The sequence below is a fragment of the Chelonoidis abingdonii genome, chromosome 8 (genome assembly GCF_003597395.2).
Source record: "Chelonoidis abingdonii isolate Lonesome George chromosome 8, CheloAbing_2.0, whole genome shotgun sequence".
Classification (NCBI taxonomy): domain Eukaryota; kingdom Metazoa; phylum Chordata; order Testudines; family Testudinidae; genus Chelonoidis; species Chelonoidis abingdonii.
In genome coordinates this window covers 32906375-32921515 of record NC_133776.1, presented here as the reverse complement: position 1 = coordinate 32921515, position 15141 = coordinate 32906375, and the positions used below count along the sequence as shown (strand labels likewise).

The 15141-nt window shown below is 36.5% G+C and overlaps 1 protein-coding gene across 1 annotated transcript in view; it reads left to right on the top strand.

Annotated features, from left to right (window-relative positions):
• Window positions 1–15141, top strand: part of TRPC1 (transient receptor potential cation channel subfamily C member 1) — a 38477-nt gene that overhangs the window by 5405 nt on the left and 17931 nt on the right. Inside the window, exons 4-7 of the mRNA XM_032765643.2 lie at window positions 1323–1525; window positions 5558–5689; window positions 8529–8724; window positions 10149–10485. Of these exons, the coding sequence (XP_032621534.1) occupies window positions 1323–1525; window positions 5558–5689; window positions 8529–8724; window positions 10149–10485 (868 nt within the window). The remainder of the gene's footprint in view (window positions 1–1322; window positions 1526–5557; window positions 5690–8528; window positions 8725–10148; window positions 10486–15141) is intronic.

Here is a 15141-nt window from a genome sequence, read left to right as displayed (position 1 = left end):
AAAAACACTAATTTATTAATGAAAATTTAAAAAAAAAAAAAAAGATACTGAATTCTACTTTTCCATGGCAACTTTTAACAATTTTCTTTCTTCATAACAAGATTCTCATTCTGACATTTCCATGTGGAAAACATTTTTAATCTTTTAAGTTTCCTTCCAAGAAGAAATAAAAAAGGAAGAGAGACGATGAAATAGGGCCCTTAAAAGAAAACAGTTGGATTTCTTCCATATTGTACCAGACTGTCTCTCTCAGAGCTACCAAATGGTTGAAATTTTTTGTGTAAATAGCTCATGAATATATATGTGGATCTCATTTAACCTTAACACTGTTTCCTTTCAATGTAGTAGTCCTTACAATTTTTATAGCTCCGAGTATTCCATGTTGGTACAGAACAAAGCAGAATTCCAGAGAGAGTGCCTGTGGGTGGGTTATGAATTGTGTATGTTACTTTGTGTTAGGGATGACTGACTCACAAATTGCAGAATGAAGCAAAGTCATGAGTGAATGGAGCGTGAACATTATCTTCTCCAACTCAAGACCAAAGGGCTCTTATTTTGCTAAAATCATTGTCTCATGTTTCTCACAGTATGTTGAGGAAATCAAGAAAGTTAACTTTCGTTTAAGTGGGAATTACATTACAGAAGGGGTGAGCTCCGATTTTAAAGTAAATGAATTAAAAATAAATAAATAAATAAATAAAAGACCTGAGTATGGACATAGAGAATATTATCAACAAAGTAATGGAACGTATAGAGAGAACTTTACAATACGTAGGGGAAAATGCTGCTGTTTCCATCTAGGTCTTTCCAAGTAATGCAGGTTGCAAAAATTAAATGTTTATTTTTCACTGCTCATATGAATTTTGTATTGGTGAAAGGCACCAAAATTATCGCCCTAGAGACTAAAAGTTCTTTCTATATCCTCAGAGCAGGTGCAACGTGGGAAGCAGCTGAGTAGTCTTTCCACACTTCTCTGTAAATGTTTTTTAACCCTAATTGAGGGACAGTTTCTGGTAATGTAAGGGTTCAGTCTTCATGGCTTTTTAATCTTGTCCTTTTTGCTGACTATAATTAATGTGTATATTTGTCCTCCGAGAACTGAAATGAGAAAATAGTGTAATTATCTGTAGAAGGCAGGCAATTTCCAATATTTAGATAGCTTACAAATTTGTGAAATAAAGTTTGTTGGTGGGGGGGAATATTTTAATCAGAAGTTCACTGTGGCCTATGTTGATCAATCATGTTATATGTTAACTTATAGATAAACATTTTAATAAAATTGCATGTAATAATCTAAAACACTTGTCTAAATGTTATTTCAGAAACTTATGGAGCGTATTCAGAACCCAGAGTACTCAACAACTATGGATGTAGCGCCTGTCATTCTAGCTGCTCATCGTAACAATTATGAGATCCTTACTATGCTGTTGAAACAGGATGTATCTCTACCCAAACCTCACGCTGTTGGCTGTGAATGCACCTTGTGCACGGCAAAGAACAAAAAGGATAGCCTACGGCACTCCAGGTCAGAAATATCAGATCTTGGTAATAACAAAAAGTCCTCAGAGTATACCAAACTGCATAAATCTATGGCATCATTCAGAATCAGGTTCAACATATCTCTTTTTAAGTTGAGATTTAGAGGTGTATTTTATCTTATATGTTTGTTAGGGGATAGATTGAGCTTGTATGCCTTAGTGGAAGATCAGTGGACTTTCCTTTGGTTTCTCTCTGTGATCTGAAGGTGTTTATTCAGATTTGTTTTAAGTATGTATTTTTTGTGCGGTGTTGGTGGGGGTTTGGTTGCGGGAGCCATAGGAATAAAATTTGCAAATAAAAATAAAGTATTTTTATTGACTAATTTCATGAAGAAAAAAGAAAAATTCATATATAGTAAGTTATATAATTTCCTTCAATAATTGTAATTTATGCTAGAAGGAGGGTTGTAAGCCTAAGCAAACAACGTATTATTGGAAGTTACTTCGGAAAGTGGAGAACTAAAATTCCAAATGTGTAAAATTAAATGGAATTTGGTATTTTACATTTTATGTAATTATGATGTAAGGGTGTGAATGGAAAAGCAGTTTGCTGACTCAAACCACAAATTTTATTTATTACACTCAACAAAATACTTCAAGACTGGAAATGATTAGATATTTGAAGCGTTTATGGAATAATTTCCATACATATAAAGGTAGTATAAGTGGATTGTACATTTTGAGCAACCCTCATGTGTCGAAATGGCTCAAAACTAAATTGAAAACACTGTTGTTGGCATTCAAATACCAATGGCAATATTCTGATACCCTTACTCACATTAGGTAGTACCTTACTCCATGAGTATTCACATTGACTTCAGTATAAGTCAGAGTATCAGAATCTACCCCAAGACATCAGTGATTTAGACTATGTCTACACTATGAACCTTACAATGATGCAGCTGTGCTGCTGTAAGGTCTCCTGTGTAGCTGCTCTGTGCTGGCAGGAGAGTTCTCTCATGACCACATAATTAAACCACCTCTAATGAGCGATGGTAGCTGTGTCGGCAGGAGAGCGTCTCGTGCCGACATAGTGGTGTCCACAGTGGTGCTTTTGTCGATGAAACTTTTGTCAGCCGGGGTAGGTTTTTTTTTTCCCCACACTTCTGACCGACAAAAGTGTAGACATAGCCTTAGAAATACCCAAGATAGTTACATGTAGCTGAAACTGAAATGAACTATTGAGATTTGACTTGACAACTTTGTTTCAGAGTGGAAGTGGAAAGGTGGTGTGGGAAGTATGACGCACATGTTTTGGAACTGTGAAATTACATATGAATTTTGCAAAGGAAAAGCAGTGCTGTAAATTAGATTAACACTCCTACATCTGCTACTTTCTCGGGACTTCGGTATTCTGACGTTATAGAAATTGCTGACTCTTCCTTTGCAGATACAATGTGGATTACATGAGCTAAAACTCTAATTGTGATGATAATTTAAGAGAGCTATTGTATTAACTATAAATTACCACATTTACTGATTTCCCCCCCCCCCCCCCGCGCCCAATTGTTCTCATGACACTCAAGACTTAGAGCACAGTGGAGCAAATTATACTCAAACATCTGGACCTTTTGAAATCTTAACAAATTAGCTTGTGATTTATTTTGTAAATATTTTGCTGGTTGCTCTGGAGTATGGAAACCGGAGGGCGGCGGGAGGGAGGGGTAGACGATCGCTGCGTGTGATGTGCCAGCAGTAGAAACACTCTGCTCTCCATCCACACCTCTCCCCCGTTCCTTGTTCCCTGACCGCCCCCTCCAGAGACCCCTGTCCCTAATTACCCTCAGGACCCCATCCTCTACTCAACCCCCCTGCAGCCTGTCCCCTGACTGCTCCGACCCCTATCTACACCCCCCGCCTCCTGACAGGCACTCACCTGCAGTGGCGGGAAGTGGAGCAACGTGGCCCCAGCCTACTCCACTCTGCCACTTCCCAGCCACGGTGCTCCGCTTCCCGCCACTGGTGAGTGCGAGGAGGTTGGGGAAAAGATGCCCCCCATACTCACCTGTGGCGGGAAGTGAAGTGCCACAGTGGGTGCTGGCTGAGTAGAGCGGGCTTGGGCCGGACTGCTCTGCTTTCCGCTGCCGGTGAGTACGGGCAGGTTGGGGAAAGGATGCCCCCTACACTCACCTGCGGTGGGAAGCAGAGTGACGTGGCCTCAGCCTGCTTCACTTTCCTTGCCCCAGCTATGTCGGAGGGGGTAGGTCCCACACTCATCCGGCAGGTGAATGCAGGGGGGATCCCTTCCCTTAAGTCCCCTAACCCCGAGTGACACGCCTGGGGCCGGGGCGAGGGAAGCAGAGCAGGCTGCTCCCGGCCCCCAATTAATCCCCTGGGCCACTCTGGGACTGCTGGGCCCCCAAAATTGCCCCCCAAAGAGCAGCGTGTCAGAGCTTTACTGCGTTGTATGTGAACCCGTGTTATATCGGGTTGCGTTATATCAGGGTAGAGGTGTAATAAGTAAAAGTTGTAGTGTTGATGGAACCTAAAATTCTCAGTTGCAGAGCATGAATTGGAAAGACTTTTACTAATTTTATATTCTAGTCTTTAAAGTTTTTAACTAGGTTTACATCCTCTCTAGCTGATCTGTTTTGCATTTAAGTGAAACACTTATTTCCTTGTCTAATGGAAATAGTTAATGGATCAAAAATCAATTTCTAACATATTTTTCAATTGGAATTTATCCTTCTAGTTTCCAGAATAATTTTTTCATTGCTTTTTAAAGATCTTTGATGGAAATCTTGGTAACTAAGAACTTTCTTGGACTATGTTTATGCAACAGATATGAAGTTTATTTTTATTGCACTTATAGCCCATTAATTTTTCTTTAAAGTTCACACTTATTTTGCATACTACAACAATCTGATATAGCAGGATGAGAATTACTGGTCACTACATAGATGAAGAGTATTTCCTGATCATTCCCCCACCACACAAGATAGGATCGTGTCCTTTTAAAAAAATAAAAATAAAAACCTTCCTCTAGCAAGCCAGAGTTCTGGCTAGTTAGATAAGGTAGTTAAAAGGGAGAGAAAAACAAACCCAAAGCTTTGTTGCAACTTGCAGCTGGTGTGCAGTGCATTTAGACTGAATGGGCAACATGCTCTTGGGGTAAAAAATTGAGCATGGAACCCAGGAGGCTACTGGCATCAGCCTGGGTTGGTTTGGAATGAGAGAACTCACTAGTGTGACTTAGCTTATATGAGATTTATGACCCACCCTCATCTCACGAACAAGGGTTGGGTATAAGGATGCTGTCCGTCTTTCCTCTTGGTTACTGTAGACAGTTTTACCATACCGGACCCAAATAGCTGCCTGGTAGTTGAAATAGAGGCATTTTGCTTCCTGTTCTCCAATGCTTTGAGATTCATTTAATAAAGTTGAGGCCTCTGCCCTATTTAATACATTCATTTTGACTTTGTTTCTGTGGGTCATGATTAATGCTGTGTGACTGTGCACCTTTGAAATTCATGTCATTTACCTGTCCAGCTGTCTGCCTGGAACAAGCATTACTTTAATTGATGTCTTCTGCTGTTGTACTGACTGTGGTTGGAATAGCAGTGAGGAGAAGAGAGCAAGCCAGTGTTGCAACCCTTCTATGATATAAACTCCATTTAAAACAGTGGGAGTTCTGCATATATGAAGGACTACAGAATTGGACTCAAAATCTTTTCCTCCTTTGACACATCATGTGAAATGTTTCTCACTTCAAAATTCTAAGTGACCCAATGTGTCGTCTTTAGGTTTAAAATAAAAATCAGCAGGCATAAATGCTCTGGGAGAGTACAAATGGAACTTTAATTTCCTTTTGTCCTTTTGCAGTTGACTTCAAAGTAGATACCAGCACCTGACCTAGTGAGATTTATGAACCCTGCCCCTGCCTCCCAATTTTATGGCTGTAATCTCTTTAAATTAGTTTTTGCTTGAGAATTCAAGACATATTGTGATTTGAAAATGCTAATGAAATGAAGCTGCTTCATCTTAAGAAGTTGCCTTACTCTCTGAACCTTTTGTCTCAGATTTCGTCTTGACATCTATCGTTGTTTGGCCAGTCCTGCCTTAATAATGTTGACAGAGGAGGATCCAATCCTGAGAGCTTTTGAACTTAGTGCAGACTTAAAAGAGTTAAGTCTTGTCGAAGTTGAATTCAGGTAGGAATGAAAAGAACTACAAACTTACTTTTGTCTCTGTTTTGTTTTCCATATAGCTCATGTTTTTGTGGATTTTTTTGTTTCTTTAGCACTGTAGTTAGCTATTAAAAAAAATCAGATTGAGAATAATGGTGGGGACTGAATTAAGACTAATGAATAATCAAACACATTTTGAACACATTGCTGAGTATCGTCTGCCAAAACTTTTTCATTTTGCCATACTGAAAGCTATGTTTACACTACCATTTATGTCAGCAAAATTTGTGTCGCTCAGAGGTGTAAATATTCCATGAGAGATCTTACAGCAGCGCAGCTTCATCGGTACATCGATGCCACCGTAAGCTCTCTAGTGTACACATAACCTTTACCATTTGATCCTTTTTAGGAGGTAGGCACTTGAGACTGTTTAGTGTCATCAGCTTTTCAGCTCCCCAGATCTGAGTTGAAATTTGAAGTGAATTGATATTAAAAACTAGTTGGACACCACAACACTTAACTCCTATCCCACACAATTTCTAGCTTACTCATATCTCAAACATATTCTGTAATTTGCCAGAACTAACATAACAAGGAATTCTGCAAGTCAGGATTGGGGTTTATGTACACACTATACAGCACTTATCCACATGGAACCTGACTCAGGGTTTTTGTTTTTTTTTCATCTTTGCTTACTCTATATGAATACTAAAATGTAAAATAAATAAATAAATCTTGATACCAAAACTGCCATGTCTATATTATAAACTAACGAGCCACATGATTTTGTGTTAAACTAAGCAGGCATTTTTCCTGTTAAAAATTGCAAAATATTTGGCAACTGTTAATTACCACTTCTATTTTAAAGTATTCATATAGAGGTCGGATTTAGCCTTTTGTAAAGACAAGGGAATAAAATGATGCAAACTAAAGAACTGCTGCTAGATGTTAGTTTGTAAGACCATTAAGACTTAAAGCGCAGGCTTATTATAATAAGGAAAAACTGTAAAGACCCTGAAGATCCCCCTGGAGCTGCAGGAGGAGCAGATCTGAGATGGGGGCATAGAATTGATATGATATGGGAACTTGGGGGACAGAATTGATTTGGCGTTGAGGGGGGGCAGGAAAATGTGGAACTGAGAACTCCTGCAGCAGCGGCCAAAATCACCTTACTATGCATTTGGGAGGGTTGACGATGCTAATCGTCTCTTTATGGGAGGAGGTGGAAGTTAAAAAATCAAGACACATCAAAAAATCACAATATTATTTTAATATTGTAATAGTCTTAGCTGATTAAACAAGTTGCTTTTCATACTGAAGTTATAGCGCCAATATCGTAATACTCTATTCTGCTATGAGATCTGCTTCAATAATACAACCTCCAGTGTATGTTGTGACCAGTAGCGAGAGTATATTTCTGATATAATAGATAACTTGTATCCAATTTTTGCTTTCTGTTGTAAATGGAGATCTCTTTAGAAACTCCTTTTTTATAAGGATAATACATTAAACTACTATTTGAAACACATCAGTGTATTTTTAAAATACAAAGCTGCTCTGAAAAAAGCTACTTATTTACCATAAGGTACATTTAAAAAAAAAAAAAGTTCAAATTATTAAAAAAAAAAAATCTTTCATGCATTAGAATGGCTAGTCATAGCTGCATCAGAAATTTTCTAAAAGTTATACTGTAATAAAAAAAGGTTAAGCTTTACATTTGAATTGTTGTATGTGTCACATGGTTCTTCCTAATTCTCTTCAGAAATGCTTGTCTGAGCACACAGTCTTCGGTCTCTGTATCTGTATTGCAACAAAAACGCAGTGGTTGTATCTTAGTCACAATTTTAAAAAAATGGTTGAAGGAAAAAAGTGAAATCTTTGAACAAGGATACAAAGGGAACCAATTTAAAATTTTTGTTTCAAGGTTTCTCTCGTCCTGTCTCCCCATCTCCCTCAGATGCAAATACTTCAATATTGTATTAATAAAGGATCAGATGATGATTTGAAAGATCCACTTATAGTTCTGTTAGCTTTCTCTCTGCATGTTCACATCTATTAAACTGCAACTTGCTTTCTTTATATTCCCTGTAATTAAAAAGGGTCACAGAAATGTAGGGGATAATGATCTATCTCAGCCATCATTTCCTAATCTCATGTAGATACACTTTTCTTGTCTAAGGCAAAATACCAGTTTCCTAAATCTAGTTTCTTCATTTGGGCATTATTCTCTCTCAGTGAGGGTTCAGCTTTTGCTCTTTATGTGACGATAACTTGTACTGAAGTATATCACATTCCCTGGTGAGACCAGCAGAAAGTGAGATTTTTTTCTCCGTATCTATGATTCTATGAATTTAATAAATCAGTTCCAACAAATAGACTTAATTTTCAGTTGGTGGGATTAAAAAAATTCCTACATAAGAAATGGTCAGCTTTTTCCCATGCCGTGAACTATCGTAAGAAGATTATGTGAAGATTATTAGTAAATTTTTATGAGGGAGACTGGGAAGTGTACATTTTAATCTGTGGAGATTGAAACTCTGAAGTTACAAGTAAAAAGAAGGCAAATATTATTACACTACAATGCTGTTTAGTAATTTCACCTCCATAAATCTGCAAGATTAGGATACAAAGGATGGTGCACACAAAATTGAAATATGTTGTCACACTGGAAACTTGCATAGACCTGTTTTCACTGTGAATGGCTCTAGAAAGTGCTGTTGGGCCGTAATTTTGTATAACAGATTCATATAATTCGGTTTTGTTAAGCATATCTTTCCATCCCCCAATTAAGAGAGATAATTAATGTGTATATTGAAGTCTGAGTCAGAGATACATTAATATCTGCTACTTTTGTATTTTCTAGAAATGATTATGAGGAACTAGCCCAACAGTGCAAAACCTTTGCTAAAGATTTACTTGCACAGGCACGGAACTCACGGGAGCTGGAAGTTATCCTAAACCATACAGCTAGTGATGAGCATGTGGACAAACGAGGATTGTTAGAAGAGAGGATGAATTTGAGTCGCCTAAAACTTGCTATCAAGTATAACCAAAAGGAGGTATGTCTGTCTGTCTCTATTAATTTGTTAAAGATAGACTTGAAAGGATTAGTTTATTGTCGGTAAATACAGATTTCACTGTACACACACAGACTGATTAAACAATATTTCCTTCAACAGTAATCAGAATTTACAGATAGGCAAAGTAAGAAAAATTTGACAGGTCATATAAATAAAACCAACCCCAGAACTAGCTACAGTTAGTGAATTTGCTATACTTAGAGCCACAGTGTCATAGAGTTTAAGGCCATACCAAATAATCTGATCTGACCTGTATATCAGAAACCGCCATCACCATCACCCAGCACTCACACACTAAACCCAACAATTAGACCAAAATATTACAGCCTACAAGAGACTGGACTATTATGTGCCACAGATAACTGTTAAGCAAACACACAAAAAGTATTTCAGATGCACTTCTGGTTTTGATCATACCTTTTTTACCACTGTGATTGGATGAAATATAGCATCTCTTTTTCCTGTGTGGTATGAGAAAAGATCCATCGATCCCTCTCTCCCTCATAAATAAATATTTTATTGCTGGCAGGTTTGTTATAGTGAGAATTTTTTATGATAGACTTTCTGAAGTATTATGATTGTAAAGGAGGAATTATTTTTTCCATTCATCTTGAAATTAAACTTCAAACTGTACTGAAATACAAACAGTTTCTGACACATACTTTTCTAATAGAATTTTTGTTTTAATCTGTTGATCTACATAATATTTCAGACTGAAAGTTCCTGCTTGTGTGGGCCTTGATTTAGCAAAGCACTTAAGCTGTCACTTATAATTAACCTTGTTTTTAAGTTCTTTGGTGAAGTAGAGCCATAAAAATTAAAAGGTAGATCTGACTGGTATAGAATTACTTGGTAATTTTAGCCCTGATTCTGTAAGGCACTGAGGGTCCTTAATTCCTGTTAGTTACAAAGACAACACAATGCACAACACAATGGTGTTAGTGAACTTTGGGGCATATAGTACCTCACAGAATCAGTCCCATAGGAAGTAGCAAGTTTTAGAGAATGGCATGGCATTTAGGGGTGTATAACAATTTTCTAAATGATGATTAAAAAAAAGAAACAGTTAAATCATTCTTAATCTGACTGTTATCCTAGCCTCTCAAGAGATCTGTTCTTGATATCCATAAAAAAACTAGTGCTGTGGAATCCATGTTCTAAACTTGTGGATGGGAAAGGAGGTGAAAGTAATTCATATTTGTGATTATCTTATTAATATTTTCCTTTTGTCTCCATACTAACATTTTTAAAAGTAACATTTAAAAGTTATTCTTTCAAGATAATTCATTCTACTTGCTTAACAGAAAATGTGTACTACCGTATGATCTATAACTGACTTAGAATGGCTTGAATATAGATTTTTAATAATGGTTACCTTAATCAGGGCTTACTTTTTTTCCCAGTTTGTTGCCCAGTCTAACTGCCAGCAGTTTCTCAACACTGTGTGGTTTGGACAGATGGCAGGCTACCGACGCAAGCACACGTGTAAGAAGATTTTGACTGTTTTGACAGTTGGCATCTTTTGGCCAGTTCTGTCTCTCTGTTACTTATTAGCCCCTAAATCTCGAGTAGGTCGAATAATTCACACTCCTTTTATGAAGTTTATTATTCATGGAGCTTCATATTTCACATTCCTGCTATTACTTAACTTGTATTCACTGGTTTACAATGAGGATAAGAAGAATACAATGGGGCCAGCGCTTGAGAGAATAGACTATCTTCTGATAATATGGCTTATTGGTAAGTATCAGATGGATAAAAAGTTAGACAAAATGTTCTGACATTGGCCATTTCATTGATCCAGCAATAATGTTGTGTGCTACTCTGTAGGAAATGAGAATTCCAATCAATGCTTAGCATCCCTTGGCTGGCTGGCTGGATAAAGGGTGAAGGAAGTGAGATACTTATGATCTCATGGTGTAGCAATTCTTAGTAGTCAAAGTAATACTTCATAGAGCTCCCTGCCAGAGACAGTGACCAGGAATGCTATTTTGGAAGGTTTGGTAGAGTGCTGCTGGCTCAGGCAAGAATGATCATGTGCGATATGGTTTGGGCTATTAAGATGATAATGTGAGAACTAAATGTTTTAACTAAGTTGCAGGACTATTTTAAATAATGACATTAAAAAAACATAAGCACATGTGTTCCTGATATTAGTTATTCCCTCCATAAGAGATAGTGAGAGATTGCTAGTGATTTTTCATTAATGCCAAATTAAAAATTAAGAGTTCAGAAGTCATCTTAATTTTCAACACCCTTTTCATGACTGAATCGTTTTGTTTATTATGTCAGCTGTTCAGCTATTGTGAGCCAATAGGTTTTTTTGGTCAGCCACCTACAAAGCGGCTGTTTAATTTCTGCTAAGTCTTACGTTTTTGTTAAAAAAAAAAAAAAAAAAGCAGCTTTCATTTGGCATTTTTAAAGTGATCTTGGTTCTCTCGTGACTTGGGGCAAGGTTTGAAATTAGGCTGATGTTTGATAGAATTTCAGTATAGATAGTTAAAAGTTTCAAAAAGTAGAGAAAATGTAATTAAAAAGATCATATGAAGCTTCTTGGAAAAACATTCAGTTAAAACTTTTCATGCACTTTATGCAAGTTGATAAAATGTATCTTGGTTGAAATACTTCTAGATTCTTGGAATAAATATGTAATTATTTCAGCTCAATCAAATCATATACCATGTTTCCTTCTATTTCAAATTGATTTTGTTACTGTATGAGTTGTGGATCTCGGGAGCCATGAGGATTTACCTATATTTCTCCTACTCAAGGCCCTTTATTGATGCAGCTTTAAAAAAAAAAAAAGATGAAATTTGGTCCAAGTGTTTGCTGCTGAACAGTGCAAAATCTTTCCCTTCTAAGTTTTAAATAAGAAACCTCCACAGCAGTCTAGTCCCCTACAATTCAGGAGGAGGAGACCACCAGTTGAACCCAGTTTGCTGTGTGTCAGTATAGAAAAAGATTGGTAACTTGGCCTTGCATTTCCAGTTCTGCAATGTTTGATTTTTAGTTCAATTTCAGATAAAAGGTAGAGCCACTGCAGAACTGGAAAATGGCTTAAGAAGAAAAATACTTGTTTTTATGTAAAATCCTCTTATTTGTTATATGAAAATCATTGATTTTTTCCTCTTTTTCGCCTTTTGTTTTCTAATGGTATTTTAAATTTGTCTCCATTATATGTACTTCCTTTTTACATACCAGTATCATTGATAATATCAACACATCCCAGGGAAGCATATTTGCAAGTTAATTGTGCTTGGTGCAGAACCAGTAGAGGGAGCACAGATACTGCTTTTGAGTCAAGTAGGTCCCAAAACTTACGCTGTTCTGTTTTATGAATTTGTCAGCCCTTTTAATGGTTTTCTTTTAAAGTTGAAATCTCTAGGACTTTGAGAACCAAATTATAACAGCCTTAATATATGTTAATTTTTAAAAGACTGTAGACAGACATGTAATCTATATCCTCATTTGTTTGATTGGAAGTTTGTAAAATACTAGTGTTGCAAAGTTTACAGTTTGTGTCTAAACTGATTCTATTACTTTTAAAAAATATATACTCTGTGAGACGATTCTGTTGAATGTCTAGAAATCTAAAAACTGTTCAATAATTCATAAGCTTTTTTTTAAATCATATTTACTCAAAAGTACCAACAAATAATATCACATTATGGATTGGTGATAGTATAGGTATATATTAGATCTGTCAAGCAATTAATTTTTTTAATCACGATTAATTGCACTGTTAAACAATAATGGAATACCATTTATTTAAATAGTTTTGGATGTTTTCTACATTTTCAAATATATTGGTCTCAGTTATAACAGAATACAAAGTGTACAGTGCTCACTTTATATTTATTTTTGATTACATTTATTTGCATTGTAAAAAAACAAAAGAAATAGTATTTTTCAATTCACCTAATACAAGTACGGTAGTCCAGTCTCTTTATCCTGAAAGTTGAACTTGCAAATGTAGAGTGATGTACAAAACAACCTGCATTCAAAAATAAAACAATGTAAAACGTTAGAGCCTACGAGTCCACTCAGTCCTATTGTTCAGCCAATCGCTTAGACACACAAATTTGTTTATACTTGTAGGAGTTAATGCCGCCCGCTTCTTGTTTACAATGTCACCTGAAAGTGAGAACAGGCGTTCTCATGGCACTGTTGTAGCCAGTGTTGCAAGATATTTACATACCGGATGCGCTAAAGATTCATATGTCCCTTCATACTTCAACCATCGTTCCGGAGGACATGCATCCATGCTGATGACAGGTTCTGCTCGATAACAGTCCAGAGCAGTGTGGACCTATGCATGTTCATTTTCATCATCTGAGTCAGATGCCACCAGCAGAAGGTTGATTTTCTTTTTTGGTGGTTTGGGTTCTGTAGCTTCCTCATCGGAATGTTTACAGCACTCAACCTGAAGTGCCATCCAGAATTTGAGAGGGACGACGTGTGGAGCATGCTTTCAGAAGACTTAAAAAAGCAACACTCAGATACGGAAACTACAGAACCCAAACCACCAAAAAAGAAAATCAGTCTTCTGCTGGTGGCATCTGACTCAGATAATGAAAATGGACATGCGTCGGTTCGCTGTGCTTTGGATTGTTATCAAGCAGAACCTGTCATTAACTTGTCCTCTGGAATGGTGGTTGAAGCATGAAGGGACTCTTCGGTGCATCTGGCACATAAATATCTTGCAGCATTGGCTACAACAGTGCCATGTGAATGCCTGTTCTCACTTTCAGGTGCTGTAAACAAGAAGTGGGGAGCATTATCTTCTGAAAATTGTAACCAGACTTGTTTGTCTGAGCCATTGGCTGAAGTAGGACTGAGTGGACTTTGTTTTATTTTTGAATGCAGTTTTTTTGTACATAATTCTACATTTGTAAGTTCAACTTTCATGATAAAGAGAATGCACTATAGTATTGTACGTGGTGAACTGAAAAATACTATTTCTTTTTTTTACAGTGCAAATACTTGTAATTAAAAAATAAATATAAAGTGAGCACTGTACACTTTGTATTCTGTGTTGTAACTGAAATCAATATATTTGAAAATGTAGAAAACATCCAAAACTATTTAAATAAATGGTATTCTATTACTGTTTAACAGTGTGATTTAATCCTGATTATTTTTTTTTAATTGCTTGACAGCCTTAATAAATTGTAAAATCCAGATACATTTCTAGTAAGATTAGGCGTGATAATCATTTAATCCACAGGTGGAAAGAAGCCTCCTTAAGGAAAAACAATAGTCTTAGCATATTTAAACCAGCCTCCAGTATAACAGATCAAACCTACAAGTAGAGACTGTGCACTAAAGACATGTAGCATGCTCCATGAGTAATTCTATGAGCAACACTTATTTGAGAAGATTTTGTGTCTGGACAAGGGGAAGGGTGAGTTAACGGGTACAGTTGGGCCAGACCTCCAGTTAAATGACTAGTTAAAACAAGGGGTAAAACACTTAAGTGACCAAAGCTTTTAAGTCAATGTTGAAATTTGGATTTAGGCTGCTAGGTCACTTAAGGACAGATTTTTGAAGATGCTTAGTTGCAGGTAGGTGCTTCGTGAGGTTTTCAGAAGTGCCTAGGCACTTAACTCATATTGAAATTTGTTTCTCTTGTTCAGTATTTTACCTATACATGTGAGATAAGATTGAAAGGGAGTGATTTGTAACTCAGACACATTACTAGTACCCAAGTAAGATCTTTTTTTGAGATTAGTAAATCTTAATACTTTTAATTAAGTATTTTAATGTGTGTATAAATGCATTTGTTGTTGACGCATATAAGGAAATACATACACACTAAATGTAACTTGGAATACCTCCAATAAAATATATATTTTTAAAAGTACTAAAATTAACTTGGAGGAGAATAATTATGTTATTTCAACCAATCATTAACTAACTTTATCTTGTCGGAGTTTGGAGCATTGATGTACTCTCTATTGAATCAGTAAAATTCTGTTTTGACTCCAAAACTTAAAGTTAAAACCAGATTTTGTATACTAGATTAACGTTTCAATATTTTGAGTGCTATTAGCCTTCCCTCCCAAAATAATCAATCCAAGACAAAAAAGCAGCAAAATCTTATACTTCTAGACAAATGATGTGACATTTTTAGGATTTCCTATACTACCCTTTTACATTGTTTAACTTCTTTTATTAACTAGGTCAGTTTCTGTTACACATTTAAACAAATTTTGCAGTGTACAGTCAAAACACCCTAAAACTAAGACTCAGCCAGGAAGAATAGGTGTACTACCTTCTACTTCTAACTGTGGCAGGATGTGTTTTCTCTTCTGCTTGACTCTAATCTTTTATCATTGCAACATATATTTCACTGAACTACAAGGAATGTCCTGCAAAAAGTATCTTAGGTTAATT